The 19,231-nt window shown below is 44.8% G+C and overlaps 1 protein-coding gene across 4 annotated transcripts in view; it reads left to right on the forward strand.

Annotated features, from left to right (window-relative positions):
* Positions 1–19,231, forward strand: part of accs (1-aminocyclopropane-1-carboxylate synthase homolog (Arabidopsis)(non-functional)) — a 65,963-nt gene that overhangs the window by 11,321 nt on the left and 35,411 nt on the right. For all 4 annotated transcript variants that reach the window (XM_067994015.1, XM_067994014.1, XM_067994013.1 and 1 more), the window contains 4 exons: positions 3,167–3,813; positions 5,645–5,704; positions 10,006–10,076; positions 11,760–11,829. In XM_067994015.1, the coding sequence (XP_067850116.1) occupies positions 3,167–3,813; positions 5,645–5,704; positions 10,006–10,076; positions 11,760–11,829 (848 nt within the window). The remainder of the gene's footprint in view (positions 1–3,166; positions 3,814–5,644; positions 5,705–10,005; positions 10,077–11,759; positions 11,830–19,231) is intronic.

Consider the following 19,231-nt stretch of genomic DNA (forward strand, 5'->3'; position numbering starts at 1 on the left):
CACCAAGAAGGCCTGGCTCGAGGTGGCAGAGGAGGTCACCAGCGCCACCAACATATCGCCCACCTGCATACAGTGCAGGAGGCGCTCCAATGACCTCAGTAAGTCAGCCACAGTGAGAACACGTAGTCTTTCCCCTACACTCCGTCTGCCACAACATTGCCCCCACCCCACATCTCCTTCGGCACTGCCAACACTACTCTGTCACATCACCCCTATACCCACTCAAACCTCATCCTCATCTTACCTGCACCTACTCACCTTGCGAGTACTCACCCCGCCACTACCACGCAACCCAATCCTCATACAATCTCATGGCTCTATCCCATACTCACCCTCTCGTGCATCTCTCTCACGGCCAGCCTCACTCAACCTGCCACCACCTGTGCTGCAGCCATAGGGCATGCATCACATATGTGCAGTAGGCAGCGTAAGGCAAACGTGTCGTGAGCATGAAGGGGATGCACAAGGGTGTTTGAGGGTTTGTCATGGTTCTTACTTCTATTGAATTAAAGAACAACTCACATCACACATTATATTGGCACCACTACTGCCATATCTTCGCGAATCCTGTCCGGTTTGTGCAATAATGGCCGCTCCTGGGTATCCCTATGAGGACCCACCACTGATGCCACCCAGTGTGTCACTGCAGAGTGGGTGTAGGTGTATTTGCAGGGCTCTTCTGCGCAGACGACTGAGAGACATCGGGGATGTCCCCGGTTGCAGCCTGGAAGGCTGTGGAGCAGAAGTTCGGGAGGGCAGTGGTGACTTTGACAGCGACAGGTAGGAAGATGGTGCACGGGCCAGCCAGGAGCAGCTCGGCATGAAAGAGGCTGCAGATGTCCATGGCTACATGTCGACTGACTCTGAGCCTCCATCTGCACTGCTGCTCAGAGAGGTCCAGGAGGCTGAGCCTCGGTCTGTGGAACGTGTGGCGAGGGTAGTGCCCTCTGCGACGCATCTCTCCCTGCGGTAGCCCTCCCTCCTGCTGTACAGTTGGATGTGTCACAGCACTCTGTTGTGGAGCTCCACGTGTCAGAGGTGGACGGCGTGGATGGCGAGGCTGGTGATGCTGTTCGCCCTCCGAGGAGGTCATGACTGCAGCTACGGCGGCCCCCATCTGCAAGATGTACATCTGAGGGGGTCCGCAAGGTAGGTACATGTCTCCGGACCCCGGGGTAAATGTGCAGGTTGGTGACTTCGACCATCAGGAGGAGGGTGGTGGAGGCCAAACTTTGTCCCAAGTGACAGAGCGGCCTCCTGCAATGGCTGAGGGTCTCTTCCCCGCCCCCCCAACCTGTCAAATGGACCTTTGCAGCTGCCACAGGCTGACAGCTGCAACACGTCCATTTCAATGGGAGTGTTTCCCCCAGTGTGTGAAACAGTCCCATGTTTATCCAAAATCTCACACAGTCCCTTAATCAGGTCAGTTAATGACCTGAACAAACAAAGTAAATACTGTCAAGTGGCATCCCACTGGCTTTAATTGCCTGCGGGATTCCCACCAGCGGGGGCTGCGTGCGCACGCCGGCACGTCATCGGGGAACCCGGACATGGGCGGGATCGAGGCGCGATCCGGTCCCGCACCTGGATTTTGGGATTTTCGGGGCCCCCCCACCGAGAACGCACCCGGTAATGGGTGCTAAAATCGGGCCCATTGTGTTGACCACAAGCTGCAGCTGTATTTCAATGTTTGGATAAATTTTCAATGTTTCTGAATCAACAACAACAACTTGCATTATATTGCACCCTTAACATAATAGAACGTTCCAAGGCACTTCACAGGAGTGTTATCAAACAAAATTTGACAACGAGCCACATAAGGAGATATTAGGACAGGTGACCAAAGAGGTAGGTTTTAAGGCGCGTCTTAAAGGAGGAGAGAAAGGTAGAGGCAGAGAGATTTAATGAGGGTATTCCAGTGGTTAGGGCCCAGGCAGCTGAAGGCATGGCCACCAATGGTGGAGCGAAGAAAATCGGAGATGCGCAGGAGGCCAAAATTGGAGGAGCGCAGGGATCTCTGAGAGTTATAGGGCTAGAGGAGGTTACAGAGAGAGTGAGGGGCGAGGCCATGGAGCGATTTTAAAAACAAGGATGAGAATTTTAAAGTCGAAGTGTTGCCAGACCAGGAGCCATTGTAAGTCAGTGAGCACAGGCATTTCACTGATCTTCATATATTCATCAAGATGATGAAACAGGAAAATTATTGTTACATATTCAGTACCAATATCAAACGGTAGTATTCATTCGCCAGTCTTGATGTACCTTCTCAGTAGTATCTAGTTATTGGAAGCATCGTATAATGTCAATTTCTCGTGTTTTGGTAGAAACCCCTTTCGTAGGTGGTAAAAGAGCTCAAATCTCTTTAGATAAACAACATGTAGGTGGAATGTAGCATTTTGTTAGTCGCTACAGTAATCAAATTTGACTAATAAGTAGGCTCCCCCGATAGATTAGCAGATTCATCCAATGATGCCCAACACGTACAAAGCAGAAAGGTCCCAGGTTCAGATCCCTGATCTCAGCCAAGGTGCTGGCATGAATGCTAAAATCTTTGGGGTAGGGAGGGTAAAACCACCCTACAGTTTCTGCTCCTGATTTGTTATCTACCAACCCCTTACTATGTAGATGTTGGGTGAATACAGGATTGGGCTTGGTTGTGATGACCCCCTTTATTCCCACCACCCCCCCCCCCCCCCCAGCCAGTCCTGAAAGTTACACGAGTCATGGTCATATGGACAAAGCACAGGAATCTCACTGCAGAAAGAGACCAACAGCCTTGGGAGGGGAAAAATTGATTGGTAGAAGAAATCAAATCCCTGATTTGAGTCCGTAACCAATTTTGATTGGTTTGTTGTTTGTTTGCCAGCACTTGGGCAGTGATACTTGAGCTGCTTTTTTTTTTCCCCGTTAAGGGATCAGGACCTACACCCAGTGGAATATTCCATCCCTTCCTGTGATCACTCTCAGACTTGTATGTAGAGTTTCTTGCCCAGTAGCACTACACAGTTAAACCAAAGTAAAATAGGAACAAAGTGACCTTTTAGATTTCCTTTCTGGACTTACTGTTTTAAAAAATATTAGCCTTTATTTTCTTTGAAGTGTTGCATGTTTAAAAAAACAAATTAAAAATGTAGTTTATGATTCTATCTGCACCTTTTTATTTCAGGTTACATCGACCCTAATATAGGTGGTACCTCCTCTAGGATGCATACCTCTGGGCCTGCTTTTTCTGCCCTTCACAGACTTCGCCGGAAAAGAAAGCCGCCCCGGGTGAAGGATCCCTTGGATGACATTCTTCTCAAATTTCTAACAGCACAAAGAGTGGTGGAGGAACGTTTCCTGCAAATGGAGGAACGAAGAATGCAACGGGATATGGAACTGGAAGATAGGCGGATGCAGTTGGAGCAGCGTCGGATGGAACTGGAGAGGGAGCACGAGTACAGAATGTTCACCATATTTGCTCAGATGGTGAACGCACTTCGGCACGGTGGCTCCATGCAGAACCTGGGCTTGGACCTCAGCCAGGCCTTCTCGCAGTCTTCTGGTCAAGCCAGTGGGACAGGTGGTGCCCCATCCTCGGCTTCTACCTCTAAAGATGGTAGCAGTAGAGTAGTGCAGCATCAGAGCAAATCTCTACCCAATGGACTGAGAAATGTTGTGCCTGACGCAGAACTTAATCCAACATTCCAACAACCTGAGCCTAGCATTTATTTATCAAAGAGAGGAAATGAAATTAATAACTTCTGTGGAATAATTCAGGAAGGTTATGTTTCCTACCATGCAGATAAACATGATGAAGACAAAAACCCTAATGTAAGTCTATTGAGCCATGTTAAATATCTATAAGGTTCTGTCCAGCTGTGGCCTTTTGGTGATTATTTGTATTCATATATTTATTATTTGGGGGGACAGGGGGGAATGCTATGATATCTAATTTAAATCCAAACTGAATTTCATAATGTGATGGATCACTGATTTTTAACTGGGAATCTGGGTTTCATTCTTAAACACATTGAGGAGGATCTACTTATTCTGAAGACTTCGGGTCTTCAATTAAAATTAATTTGCACAACATAAAACTATACAAATTTGGCATTGTTTTTAGGATTCTGACCTTGAGTATAGACTACATTTACATGTTCTTTAAATAAGCTGAGTGTGTTTGAAGTTTAGCTGGTCACAAATGGAACAGCGTTCCAGTCCTGACCACTGTCGCTTATCATGTGTGCATGTGTATCCTGAACATTGTACGTTAGGTTTCGCAAATTCCTTTTAGACAGCACTTTGTATATACAGGTTTATTGCCTTTGCACAGTTCTGGATCACCGAAACCACCCTTGAAAAATTCCTGACAGACCTTTCTCAGTTTAGAAGATGTTAAGATTGTTTCTATTTTTCTCCTGTGTTCAGTATCGTCACTATCACCCAGCAAGTCATCCTTACTATGAAACACCCAGCAGCCTTCCCTCCAACCTCTGCAGTCAGCAAGACATTTTGAAAACCAGGCTGTTGAAATTTGAACATTAGACTTTGGCCCCAGTTTTATACTTAGTGTTCCATTCTACTTAGTTAGAAGTATTAATTATTGATGGCAATGTTAAACTGAAATATCTTTACCTGATATATATATATACTCTTTTTTTTTAAATGGGAAAATTTAGAGGTGTAGAGAGTATTTTTCGACGTGGAACAGTCAGCTACTGGATTGTGGTTTCTTGTGTTGCTTCAGTAACTGGATGTTTTAATCAGAAATTTTAATCATACATTTATTCAATCGTGGGAAAAAGGGCTTCCTCTGGTCATTATGTGTTAGCAACATCAAAAACATAGTGAGATAATGTCCTTTGTTCACTATTTCTAGTGAAATTGTAAAAAGGTTCTGAAAAAATGGATTTTTGGACTCTTTAACAATATTAGAAACAGGAGTGGGCCATTCAGCCCCTCGAGCCTGTTTTGCCATTCAATTAGATCATGGCTAACTCCATTTGTCTACCTTTGCTCCATATCTCTTAATACCCTTGCCTAAAAAAATCTATCATTCTCAGTTTTGAAGTTTTCAATTGACCCCCAGCCTCAACAGCTTTTTGGGGGTGAGAGTTCCAGATTTCCACTACACTTTGTGTGAAGAAATGCTCCCTGAATGGCCTAGCTCTAATTATAAGGTTACACTCCCTTGTTCTGGATGCCCCCCACCAAAGGAAATAGTGTTTATCTACCTATCAACTCCTTTAATCAATATAAACACCTCAATTAATCAAAGAAAATCTTCCAGCTATGTTTACAATGTGGCTGATAGAGACCAGAGGAAATCTTTTCCCTCCCCCCTCTCCCTTCAGCATAGGCTGCTAGTTTCAGAAAGCTGGGAAATTCTTTTCCAGTAATGACAGTGGTTGTTTTAAATACTGTTTGTGTGTTTATAAATTTGGTAAATATCAATGTTCCAAATTACAGGCAATGAAAATCCCACATTATAGTACTGTACGTGCCTTAAATTGAGTTTGACCTGTGGACTGGAATTGGAGTGACCTAGCACCCACATTTTGAATTAATAACTTATGGGTGAGTTTCTGAAGTAAGTCTGAATGCAGCTCTTTGTTCAGATTATAGATTATTATTTTCTTTTTGCTTTCATCCCTTCTCATAGGGCATTATTAATCTGGGAACCAGTGAGAATAAGCTGTGCTTTGACCTGCTTTCCAAAAGGGTATGTGCATTTTTACTTCAACCGTATAACATTTTTTAAAAAAGCTATGGGGGTAAATTTTAAGTGGGGGGGGGAATTCCTGACGAGAAACCCGGAAGTACGGGTTTCCCAGACGTCCTTCCGATTTTGACGTAAGGACGTCTTTCATTTTTTTGTAGGTTTCCTGCCCGACAGGCCAGCCAGATTGACAGGCTGGCCATCAGTCGGACGGGAGAACAGCCAGGGAGCGGATGCCAGCGGGTAAGTTGTAGATGGGGGGGGGGGGGGTCAGGGGTCATCGGGTGAGTTGGTCATTGATGGGAGTCGGAGATTGTTTGGGGGGGGGGTTTGGTCGGGGATCATTGGGGGGGGGTTTTGTCGGGGATCGTTGGTGGGGGGGGGGTTGGTCGGGGATCATTGGGGGATCGTTGGGGGGGGGTTGGTCGGGGATCGCTGTGGGGGGGGGGGGGTTGGTCGGGGATCATTGGGGGATCGTTGGGGGGGGGTTGGTCGGGGATCGCTGTGGGGGGGGGTTGGTCGGGGATCGCTGTGGGGGGGGGTTGGTCGGGGATCGTTGGGGGGGGTGGGGGTTGGTCGGGGATCGTTGGAGGGGGGTTGGTCGGAGATCGTTGGGTGGGGGGGTTGGTCGGAGATCGTTGGGGGGTTGGTTGGAGATCGCGGGGGGGGGGTTGGTCGGAGATCGCGGTGGGGGGGGTCGGAGATCGCGGTGTGGGGGGTCGGAGATCGCGGTGGGGGGGGTCGGAGATCGCGGTGGGGGGGGGTCGGAGATCGCGGTGGGGGGGGTCGGAGATCGCGGTGGGGGGGGTCGGAGATCGCGGTGGGGGGGGTCGGAGATCGCGGTGGGGGGGGTCGGAGATCGCGGTGGGGGGGGTCGGAGATCGCGGTGGGGGGGGTCGGAGATCGCGGTGGGGGGGGTCGGAGATCGCGGTGGGGGGGGTCGGAGATCGTGGAGGTGTCGATAGATCACGTTTGTGGGGTCGCGGTAGGTGAGCTTGTTGGGCCTGGAGGAAGCACTCTCCTGGCCCACAAGCAGTGCAATAAAGACACTTGCCTGCTGAGCTGGGCCTTTTTGCCTCCTCTTACATGGTGTGAAGCAGAAGGCCCGGGAATCCCGGCCCCCAGGAGTAAAAAAAATTTAAAAGCTGTCAAAATGGAGGCCCGCAGCCTCCTTAAAAGCCCTTCGCCCCGCCAACGTGAAAACCGGAAGTGGGCGGGATGGAGGCAGGTTAGTTTTTTTTACAATTTTTACCTTCCCAACTGCCCCCAACCCACCGTTCATGGGTTAAAATTTACCCCATAGTCTCCAAAGTGGTTTTCCAATTTCCTATGCAGCATTTTAAAAGGCAGTGTGCAGGAGACTCCAAATGCTATTTTACAAGCTGGAATGCTTCTCATTTTTGGCACACACTGGTTTGGACTGTCCCCAAGTCAGTTTCGGTCAAACTCCATCGGTTGGTAGACTGCTGAGAGTTTGTGGGGAAATTGATGGCTGTGAAACCGCCCAGTGGTTTCAGAAACGAGTTGGAAATTCCAGTACAAGTAAAGGTTTATAGGAATGCCTTTGATCAAGGAAAGTAAATTTATAACTCTTCAATTAGATGTCAATTGCAATTATAAGATATTAATTTGTAGGAGCTTTATCGAACTGAGGCCAGAACATTGACACAAAACTTTGCTAAGTTTAGTGCAGCACAGTATTTAAGCTTTTCTTGGTTTATTTATCTGAATCCTTGAAGGACAAAAGCTGAAAATAGGAAGACACTACTTAATTTGTAGGAAATTTGAGATTAATAAATTTTATACAATCGTTGTGGAGACCAAAGTGACAATTTGCACTGGAACATTTTTAATGCCATGTTGATGTCACACAGCATTCATTCTGTGATACACATTTTTAGTAAAAAAAAGATTGTAACTCACAAGACACATGTGGAATGTGACCTCACTATATGCTTCATTCCACATTTAAATAGTAAGTATAGAAAAAACAGTAACAAACATAAGATAATTTTCAAACTGTGATTAACTGGTCATTTGTCTCATTGCTGTTTGTGGGACCTTGCTATGTGCAAATTGGCTGCCATGTTTGCCTACATAACAACAATGACTACACTTCAAAATAATCCATTTGCTGTGAAGCACTTTGGAGTCACCTGAGTACTTATGGAGCACATTCTCGGGCCTGGTGGTTCAAAGAAAATAAACGATTTCAGTTACCAACTGCATAATGGATTCTTAAATGACTTGTAAGTTGTAGGCTGGATGCCATTTTTTATTTTCTGTAAACCATCAGTCCTCCTATACATATATTCTATAAATGTATAGCAGTAACTTTGTGAGCTTCCCTGATGGCCTAAAGGGTGAAGGCATCACCGGCTAAAGCACTTACTTATCCATGCCAATCAGAAGGTGCCATGATCGATCGCAGCTCTGAGCTGAGTGCTGATTTCAGCAAACGCAACAGCTGGGTTGCTACAGTTAGCCTCAGTACTAAGCTATGGAGGGGACAAATCAATCAGGATTCCCACTGCTGATCTGGTTCAGTGATTGCTGCTGGAAAATGCACGTATATGAATGTCAGGAGACGACAGTATTGGGCTCAGCTGCGATGCCCATCTCGGCTTCCACCTACAGAATGGCTACTTGGCCAAGGTACTAGAGGGTTCCTTTGCATTCCCTGCAAGAAATACTGTTCTCAGGCAAGCAACCTTTCATGCTACATCTGTATCAATTTTGTTCCAAAACAAGCTGCTCGAATGTACACCAACCTGGAGTCAGTTTCCATCCCTCCCTACAGAGAAGCACCTGGCTTCTGTTTGGTAATTCCACAGTGGCAAGCTGAGAAAACAAATTATATAAGAGAGGAGAATGGAAATCATGGGTCAATCCTATGTCCTATTTCAATGTGCTGATGTTCCAATGTGATGTCCCTAAACCATTCTTCTTACCAGTGCAGCCATATTTTATCACGGAACATCAACTGATGATTCTGAAAAATCTTCACACAACTAGTGGTGTTGTACATGGGCAGTCAAGATCAAGTGTTATCTTCAGATGGCAGACTTAGAGGGCAGGAGATAATTAGACCAGGGCATGAAGATATAATTCAGTCTCCATTTTAAGTTTTCCATTCTGTGCTTATTTTGTGTCTAGTACTTCAGTTTTATATGATGAGTTTTGCTATTTAACTGTAAAGTAACAGCAGTTTGAGAAGCAAAGAAGTAGCCTTGATTGGAGTGTAGAAGCTTTCACTGCAGTACAGACTGAGGAGCTAGGGATATGCAAAACTGTGGCCCTATAGCACCACCACTGGTGGATAATTACCTTGTGACCAGTTTACATGGGCAGTTTGCATTATAAATGTGGATGTAGGAATTGATAATAGGAAAAGTTGACAACAGAAAATAAGGTTTTGTAGACAGGAAATGTATGCAAACATATGATTTTTAATGTATTATTGACTGACTAAGACTTGATATGTTAAAATTTATCTTTTAACTTAGACAGTGTGTGGTAATATAATTGAATTGATTTTAAAAAAACGATAACTTCACAGCAAGTCTTTGTCATCCACTTTATAACTGTTTACTCTGCTGTGTAGCATTGCATTATGAATAATATTTCAAACCCTTTTATTAGAGTAAAACAAAATGCATAAGAAATGTTTTGGACTAACTTTGTTTTGCACGCCTTCATCCTTATTCTATGTGGTGTGACAAGATTTGTGAAAGAAGTTAATAGAACAGGAAATGCATACTACTACTGAGCCAAGGCTGACAGATAGATTTGATCTCAAGTTACCATCCCACCACTGGCAGCAGAGCCTTCAGTCATCTGGATTCTGTTTTTTGGAATTTCCTCCCTAAACCTCTCTGCCTCTTCAAGTCCCTCTCCTCCTTTAAAACCTTCTCAAAACCCCATCTCTTTGACTTAAGCCTTTGATCACCCCTCGTAAATTTAACCTTCCTGGCTCGACCCCCATTTTCCTTATACCCATCTGGGAAGCAACTTGGGATGCTCTTTACATTAAAGGCACAATAGGAATGCAACTGGTACTCGATAAACTCACTGAGTATTACAAAAAGCTTCCATGTTTGTTTTCTTTACAAGTTTTGTTTGTGGTTGCTTTTCTGCTTTTTTGGATAGAATCCTTCTTCGTGTTTCAGAGATTAAACGTTCTAAATAAACATACAAGGTTCAAAACATTGTCAATGTTGACTTGTAAATTTATAGTAACTGAAAGATAAGTTCCTTTTTAAATGTGCTCAATAAAAATGCTAAAAGTTCTTTCTTGTTTGCAGTTGATGCAGACTGACATGTTTCAGATAGACCCTCCACTCTTGCAATATCCAGACTGGAAGGGACACCAGTTGTAAGTATTGAGAGATTTTCCTGTGCTGTTGCTAACTTCAGATCAAATCTATCTGATATTAAGAAGTGTCAGCCTTGGCTCAGCGGTAGCACCCTCACATCTGAGTCAAAAGGTTGTGGATTCATGCCCCAATGCAGGACTTGAGCACGTAATCTAGGCTGACGCTTTAGTGCAGTACTGAGGGAATATGCATTGTTGGAGATGCTGTGTTTCAGATCAGACATTAAACAGAGGTCTCTCCGCTGGATGTAAAAGATCTTGTGTCACTATTTGAAAAGGGCAGGGGATTTCTCCCAGTGTCTTGGCTAATGTTTATCCCTCAATCAATACCACCAAAAGAACAAATCAATCACATTGCTGTTTGTGGGGCCTTGTGTGCAAATTGGTTATTGCATTTGCTTACGAAAGAACAGTGACTACAATTCATTGGCTGTAATGTACTTTGGAATGTGAAAGGTGCTATATTCGTTCTTCCTTTAAAAGAATTAGCTTTCCTTTGCTATCTTGCTTTCTCTTATCTACCTAATTTTCCTTCCCTTTTTAATGTCCTTTAGCATATGTCTACATCTGGGAAGAAAGACAGGCAGCAAGTACACCATTCCTGAGTTCTATCAATGCTATTCTGTAATTAAAATACCAGGGAGCACATATAAGGGTAACTCGTATCTAATTTCTGTGTCCGCCCTCCCTCTCCCCGCCCCCCCCACCGGCCAAGTTTTGAAGCTCACCTCCATTCATCGCTATTTGGGGAAAATAAGGTGACGTTGTGCCACTTGAGGCCCACTGTTGTCCTTGCACTGACTTGCTAAGCCATAAAACACAAGCATAGATATTAGCATGTAGGATTCTTTTCTGAATCCCTCCCATAATATGGAATTTGTATCCTAATATAACACTTTCGAATCCAAAGCATATCAGTTCACCGTTCAGAGTTTTAAAGTTTCATTACTGCTCACCATTTCTATGCAGAGTTATTAAAAGTAGATATAGTTACCTGAAAACATCTCTGTGGCTTCACACTTCCTTATCTCTGTAACCTCCTTCAGCTCTACAATACTTACCTTAGCAACTCACCATTGTGCATTCCCCTCCCTAAGGCCCACCACAGGAGGTTGTGCCTTCAGCCGCCTAGGTCTCATGTTCCGGAATTCCCTTTGTAAGTTCCTCTGCCTCTCCACACCTCTTTCCTCCTTTTAAGACTCTCCTTAAAACCCACTTTTTTGACCTAGCTTTTGGTCACCCCTTCTTAATATCTCCTTTGGCTTGGCACCTGTTTTTTTTTGATTGCCTTTGTGAGTGCCTTGGGATATTTTTCTATGTTAAAGGCACCGTACTGGTGCAAGCTGTTGTTATAAATTCCAAAAACTGTCGCCCCAAAAACATTATTGAAAGTCTTGCGGTCATTGTTTGTCTACCTTCAAATTTAAATCTCTGCTATAATGGTTTAGAAGGGAAGATGTTGCACGTAGATGTTGAAGAGTCGAGAAAGGAACACTGCTGCATAATTGGAAACCTGTAATTCGCATTTTGTAAAACTCTGATGCTTTCTTATTTTATAACCTTAAAAATATTTTTGTATTTTTATAATTGTGATGTACTTTGTATATATGAATTTGTACATTGAGAGAAATGTGCAAGAAACAAATTCATCACATTTTTCTGTTCGTGTTTCTGCCATCTCAGCCTCCGAGTGGAAGTTGGAAGGTTTTTGACGTACTACTGTAAGGCACCGGTGCTTCTCAAGCCTGACAACGTGAGTAATGTAGTGACCAGTAAAGAACAGGAATAGCTGTGAATATTAAACTGTTCAAGTCTCAGTAAATGGGACCAGAAAAGGTGGGGGTGGGGGCAGAGCGTTCCAGCTTCTTTTGAGCACTTTGGTGGTATACCTCCACCAAGGGTACAGTGCTGTCCTTCAGCGGTTTTGGGGGGAAAATAATTAGACTTGTAGTAATGAGAGCTTACTACATATGCTCTGTGAAGGAGTCCTTGTTTTAAGAATGCATTTTCAAAGTGTTTTTTTTTTAAAAAGACAAACACCTCGGTGGGGCTAGTATTTGCCCCAAGAAATGCATTCTCTTAAGTTAAAGATCTGAAAACCATGTCCCAATATTTTCACCAGCCTCTTGCTTAATTTATCCTTGCAGGTGGTGCTATTCTTAAGTTCAGGTAATGTGGCTATTTCTATCAGGCTGGTTTCATGTCTAATGGACTCTCAAATGGTAGTGAATATTCTATGAATGTGTGCAACCAGTAATGTGTTTTTAGTGACAATTCTTGGCCATTTCATAATCATTTAGGGAGAGTAGTTCCTGTGATCCTTTTACTCAGTACAATTGTGCCAACACTATGGTGAACAGTATTTTTGGTGGGTCTTTTTTAACTGGTACAGAGGAAATCTCTAACTTAACTACTTGACTATATTTTTATTTTTCTAATATTCCCTGGGGAAGGGTGGTCATTGTGCTGTATAAGGTTATAGATGAACCAGAATTTTCTCAAGTTTAACATTTGGAAAACTGAATCCAAAGTATTTGGCTCCCAACAAAAACTCCATAACTTTGCTCCTGATTCTTTCTCTCCGGTTCTTGTCCCAGTTACTGACATGGGTTGAACCAGATAGTGTGCTACCTCGGTGTCCTGTTCGATTCTGAGCTGAACTTTAAACTCTACATCCTGTCTATCACCAAGAGAGTATACTTCCACCTCCTCAACATTACCTAGTTTCCCTATCTCAGCCCCTTCTGCTGCTGAAACCCATATCCATTCTTTTGTTACGCCAAAACTCGATTTCTCAACATCATCCTTGCCAGCACTCGAACGCCTCCCTATACAAACTTCAACTTGTCCAAAACCCTGCTATCCACACCCTATCTTACGCTATGTATCACTCACCCATCATCCCTATCCATATGAATTTAAAATCCTTGTCCTTGTTTACAAATGGCCTCATCTCAACCTACCTCTGCAGCCTCCTTCATCCCTATTTTCCAACCTGCCCTATACTCCTTTGAATCTGGGCTCCTATGCATACCCACTCCATCCAGCATTGTCATCTCATGACAGAGCTTTCACCTGTTTTGGCCCCACCTTCAGGAACTTCCTTCCTAAACTTCTTCTCCTTACCACTTCTTTCCCTGCCTTTAAAACCTCCTTAAAATCTTCCCTTGTGCTTTTGATTAACTCCTCTATTGCTTGGTCCACCTTTCTCCTGTGAAGGGCCTTAGGTCATTTTATAACAATAAAGGTGCTATACAAATGCAAGTTATTGTCGTTAGATTTACTCTTAACGATAATAGACGTTCTGATAATTTGATTTTTTTTTCCCTCTGGACTGAAATCACTTTTTTTTTTTAAAGTGCATTGTTTGTCCATTCTTTCACTTTGTAATGAATGAAAATAACATCATCTGAATGAATATAGGTTCTTTTTTAGTTAGCTAGGTGTCTTGACAGCTGGGGTCTCCAAACCAAGCTACTGAGAAATCTACAGATATAACATTTCTATTTGCCTAATGTGCAGTTTACACTCTCTCCCAATCAATGTTCCCTCTAATTTTTTTTGGCCATGTGGGGGTGAATTTGGGTTTGTGCACCGATATAAAGGCTGTGTGGGCCACCGTAAAAAAAAAAAATCACAACTTTGTAGAAAACATTATTCAGGGTATATAGCAAACAGAACAATTGTACAAAATAATGGATAATTGTAACAATTTAATGTTATATTGGCTGATCCATTTCATAAATTATATAAATTTGTTTCTTAAGTTGCACTAGATTGAGCAGACCAGTCTCGTTAAATTTTGTTAAAAATTATCTGATTGGAAAGAGTCGAATCAGCTTAATGACTCTGATTCAAACAGAAATAAATTGTGTGCAATCAGAATTTTTACATTGAGTCAGAAATACAAAACGGCTGTCAAATCAGTCAGTGTGCATTTGGGTTAGGGAACAGTTTAATTAAAGCTCTCCCCCCTCCGTCTCCATTGAATCCTCAGCAGGGTTTTAAAAATTATTGCATTACAATTATATATCTTGCAGGTCTCATTGGTTTTGGCGGGCTCTACATAAGGCACGGAGCAGTTTGGTCCCCTCATGGGCCCCTCATCTCTGGGTGGGGATGCCTGGTCTCTGATTGGGTGGGGATGCCTGGTCTCTGATTGGGTGGGGATGCCTGGTCTCTGATTGGGTGGGGATGCCTGGTCTCTGATTGGGTGGGGATGCCTGGTCTCTGATTGGGTGGGGATGCCTGGTCTCTGATTGGGTGGGGATGCCTGGTCTCTGATTGGGTGGGGATGCCTGGTCTCTGATTGGGTGGGGATGCCTGGTCTCTGATTGGGTGGGGATGCCTGGTCTCTGATTGGGTGGGGATGCCTGGTCTCTGATTGGGTGGGGATGCCTGGTCTCTGATTGGGTGGGGATGCCTGGTCTCTGATTGGGTGGGGATGCCTGGTCTCTGATTGGGTGGGGATGCCTGGTCTCTGATTGGGTGGGGATGCCTGGTCTCTGATTGGGTGGGGATGCCTGGTCTCTGATTGGGTGGGGATGCCTGGTCTCTGATTGGGTGGGGATGCCTGGTCTCTGATTGGGTGGGGATGCCTGGTCTCTGATTGGGTGGGGATGCCTGGTCTCTGATTGGGTGGGGATGCCTGGTCTCTGATTGGCCACTGACAAACGCATAGGTTTTGATTTTACTTCCTTGTCTGCTTTCCGTGCAGCCAATCAGCTGCTCACTGACTGTATTTCCTACCGACGCAGTAAACAATGCGGCGGCTGGGGCCGGAGACGTGGGATTGGACACTAAGACATTCCCCAGCACCAGAGGCAGAATAGCCTGCCTGAGGCTGGAGCACTGGGGATCGGGGAGGCAGAGCTGGAGAAGGGCCTGTTGTCCAGGCACTGGTCAGTGTGAGAGAGGGGCCTGGCGACTGACTGGTCAGTGTGAGAGAGGGGCCTGGCGACTGACTGGTCAGTGTGAGAGAGGGGCCTGGCGACTGACTGGTCAGTGTGAGAGAGGGGCCTGGCGACTGACTGGTCAGTGTGAGAGAGGGGCCTGGCGACTGACTGGTCAGTGTGAGAGAGGGGCCTGGCGACTGACTGGTCAGTGTGAGAGAGGGGCCTGGCGACTGACTGGTCAGTGTGAGAGAGGGGCCTGGCGACTGACTGGTCAGTGTGAGAGAGGGGCCTGGCGACTGACTGGTCAGTGTGAGAGAGGGGCCTGGCGACTGACTGGTCAGTGTGAGAGAGGGGCCTGGCGACTGACTGGTCAGTGTGAGAGAGGGGCCTGGCGACTGACTGGTCAGTGTGAGAGAGGGGCCAAGAGCACTGTGTTGGTGCGTGGACGGAATGTTTAGGTGCACGACCCACAACAGACTGCTGCGTGGCCGCGCACGCGCGCAGCTTAGAAGGAACAGTGCTCCCATTGGGACTCACACTCCTATTACCTGATTCCAAAGAGCTTAAGTACAGGATGGCTTGGGGACTCCCCAAGTGTTTGCAAGGGTACTGCAGGATTTTAACCAGCTAAAACCGTGCAGCTTCCTGCTGCTTATTCACTAGGACTGTCCAACATGTTAGGACGTTGGTTCGCAGGGTTACCTGTGGCCAAGTAGGAAGGAGACTGGCCCCCTGTGATGGGTCTACCGTGCAGATTCCATTAGTGAGTCAGGCTGTTTAGTCACTCATCACTGCCCTGGAGTATCACAGACCTGCCTGGTTCAGGTATCGAATTACCGAATCTACCACAGAGTACGATGGTTTTCAACTTCCATTATTAGGCAAGTCACCTTGGTGTTGCCTCAACCCAAAGAGACGCTGCTTGCCTCCCTCCCAAGTAGGATAGTCGCTTGTTAATTGATGGACAATTCACAAGTTTGAATTCTTCATTGGTAGACGGGTATTAGCTGCTCACCAGTGACGTTGGGAGCTCCACAACTTAACATAAAATGTATGAATGAATTGCCACCATCCTCCTGATCACAGAATAGAAAAGAACATAAGAACATAAGAAATAGGAGCAGGAGTAGGCCAATCGGCCCTTCGAACCTGCTCCGCCATTTAATAAGATCATGGCTGATCTGATCCTAACCTCAAATCTAAATTCATGTCCACTTTCCTGCCCGCTCCCCGTAACCCCTAATTCCCTTTACTTCTAGGAAACTGTCTATTTCTGCTTTGAATTTATTCAATGATGTAGCTTCCACAGCTTCCTGGGGCAGCAAATTCCACAGACGTACCACCCTCTGAGTGAAGAAGTTTCCCCTCATCTCAGTTTTGAAGGAGCAGCCCCTTATTCTAAGATTATGCCCCCTAGTTCTAGTTTCACCCAACCTTGGGAACATCCTCACCGCATCCACCCGATCAAGCCCCTTCACAATCTTATATGTTTCAATAAGATCACCTCTCATTCTTCTGAACTCCAATGAGTAGAGTCCCAATCTACTCAACCTCTCCTCATATGTCCGCCCCCTCATCCCCGGGATTAACCGAGTGAACCTTCTTTGTACTGCCTCGAGAGCAAGTATGTCTTTTCTTAAGTATGGACACCAAAACTGTATGCAGTGTTCCAGGTGCGGTCTCACCAATACCTCATATAACTGCAGCAATACCTCCCTGTTTTTATATTCCATCCCCCTAGCAATAAAAGCCAACATTCCGTTGGCCTTCTTGATCACCTGCTGCACCTGCATACTAACTTTTTGATTTTCTTGCACTAGGACCCCCAGATCCCTTTGTACTGCAGTACTTTCCAGTCTCTTGCCATCAAGAAAATAACTTGCTCTCTGGTTTTTCCTGCCAAAGTGCATAACCTCACATTTTCCAATATTGTATTGCATCTGCCAAATCTCCGCCCACTCACCCAGCCTGTCTATATCCCCCTGCAGGTTTTTTATGTCCTCCTCACTCTCTACTTTCCCTCCCATCTTTGTATCATCTGCAAACTTCGATATGTTGTACTTGGTCCCCTCCTCCAAATCGTTAATATAGATCGTAAAGAGTTGGGGACCCAGCGCCGACCCCTGCCGAACACCACTGGCCACTGGTTGCCAGTCCGAGAATAAACCATTTATCCCAACTCTCTGCTTCCTGTTAGATAACCAATCCTCCACCCATGCCAGAATATTACCCCCAATCCAGTGATTCTTTATCTTGAGCAATAATCTTTTATGTGGCACCTTGTCGAATGCCTTCTGGAAGTCTAAATACACTATGTCCACTGGTTCCCCTTTATCCACCCTGTACGTTATGTCCTCAAAGAACTCAAGCAAATTTGTCAGACATGACTTCCCCTTCGTAAAGCCATGCTGACTTTGTCCTATTAAATTATGTTTATCCAAATGTTCCGCTACTGTCTCCTTAATAATAGACTCCAAAATTTTACCCACCACAGATGTTAGGCTAACTGGTCTATAATTTCCAGCCTTCTGCCTACTACCCTTTTTAAATAACGGTGTTACATTAGCAGTTTTCCAATCTGCCGGGACCTTTGCCGAGTCCAGAGAATTTTGGAAAATTATTACCAAAGCATCCACAATCCCTACTGCCACTTCCCTCAAGACCCTCGGATGTAAGCCATCAGGTCCAGGGGATTTATCCGCCTTGAGTCCCATTAATTTACTGAGTACCAATTCCTTAGTGATTTTAATCGTATTTAGCTCCTCCCCCCCTAGAGCCCCCTGTTTGTCCAGTGTTGGGATATTCTTAGTGTCCTCTACCGTAAAGACTGAAACAAAATATTTGTTTAGCATTTTTGCCATCTCCATGTTTCCCACCATTAATTTCCCGGTCTCATCCTCTAACGGACCTACGTTTGCCTTAGCCACCCTTTTTCTTTTTATATAACGATAGAAACTCTTGCTATCTGTTTTTATATTTTTTGCTAATTTATTTTCATAATCTATCTTCCCTTTCTTAATCAATCCTTTAGTTACTTTTTGCTGTCTTTTGAAGACTTCCCAATCTTCTATCCTCCCACTAAGTTTGGCTACCATATATGTCCTTGTTTTTAGTCGGATACTGTCCTTAATTTCTTTACTTAGCCACGGATACCCATCATATGCCATACAACAGTGGAAGTGCAGAACTTCAGCAATAGCTGCTTGTCTCCCTGTAACCCAAACGGTATTAAGGCCTGAATATATGAGTGTGTGTTCTCATACCTGACCTACAGGTAGCACTTTTCAGCAGTAACGACAGCTTACATTTATATAGTACCTTTAACATGAAGAACATCCCAAGGCACTTCACAGATAGGTGTACGGAAAATGTTGGCTGATCTAGTAAGGTATGCATTGGGAGTGGTGACCAAAACTTTGGTCAAGGAGACGGATCTTGAGACGGTGTCTGTTTTCCTTACACTTATCCATGAAGTGCTGCGAAAGTACAAGAAAATATAAAATATCATGGTCACAGTCACAGAGGATGTCGTAATAAAGCAGTTTCTCCAAGTCTAAATATCCTCACCACCTATACGACAGACATGTGCCGTCAACATATAAGGATGGCAAAGCTAAAATGATCCATTAAAAATTCATTAGGTGGAAAAGCATTATATTGAGATTAAAAATGTTCAATAAAATAGCATTTTGTAGGAGGAGAGAGAATCAGAATACCATACAACCCAGATTAATGTAGATAAGTGAATATCCTCACTGTGATTTTGTAGAGTGTTGTTTTTTAAAAGCAAATGAAAGGTGAGCTGCCTTTCTCAATATTGTGTATGATCTGTGTGCCTGGGCTTTATGTACTAAGATGGCATTGGAAGAGCATCAGCAGAGTGTTGTGTGCTTGCCGTGCTGTCTTTAAGCTATACATTGGCTCATTAGGCCATCCCATGCAAAGGGAGATAAGCACATAGGCTTGTAGTCTGCACTAGTTTTATCAGCACAATCCGGGCACTATCGGCCGAACCAGTGCAAAAGATCGCAGAAACTCAAGCGTAAGTTATAATTTTAATTGCTCCACCATTGGCAGCCGTGCCTTCAGCTGCCTAGACCCTAAGCTCTGGAATTCCCTCCCTAAACCTCTCCGTCTCTCTACCTCTCCTCCTTTAAGACGGTCCTTAAAACCTACCTCTTTGACCAAGCTTTGGTCACCTGTCCTAATATCTCCTTATATGGCTCGGTGTCAAATTTTGTTTGAAAATCGCTCCTGTGA

The sequence above is a fragment of the Heptranchias perlo genome, chromosome 12, assembly GCF_035084215.1.
Source record: "Heptranchias perlo isolate sHepPer1 chromosome 12, sHepPer1.hap1, whole genome shotgun sequence".
Classification (NCBI taxonomy): Eukaryota; Metazoa; Chordata; class Chondrichthyes; order Hexanchiformes; family Hexanchidae; genus Heptranchias; species Heptranchias perlo.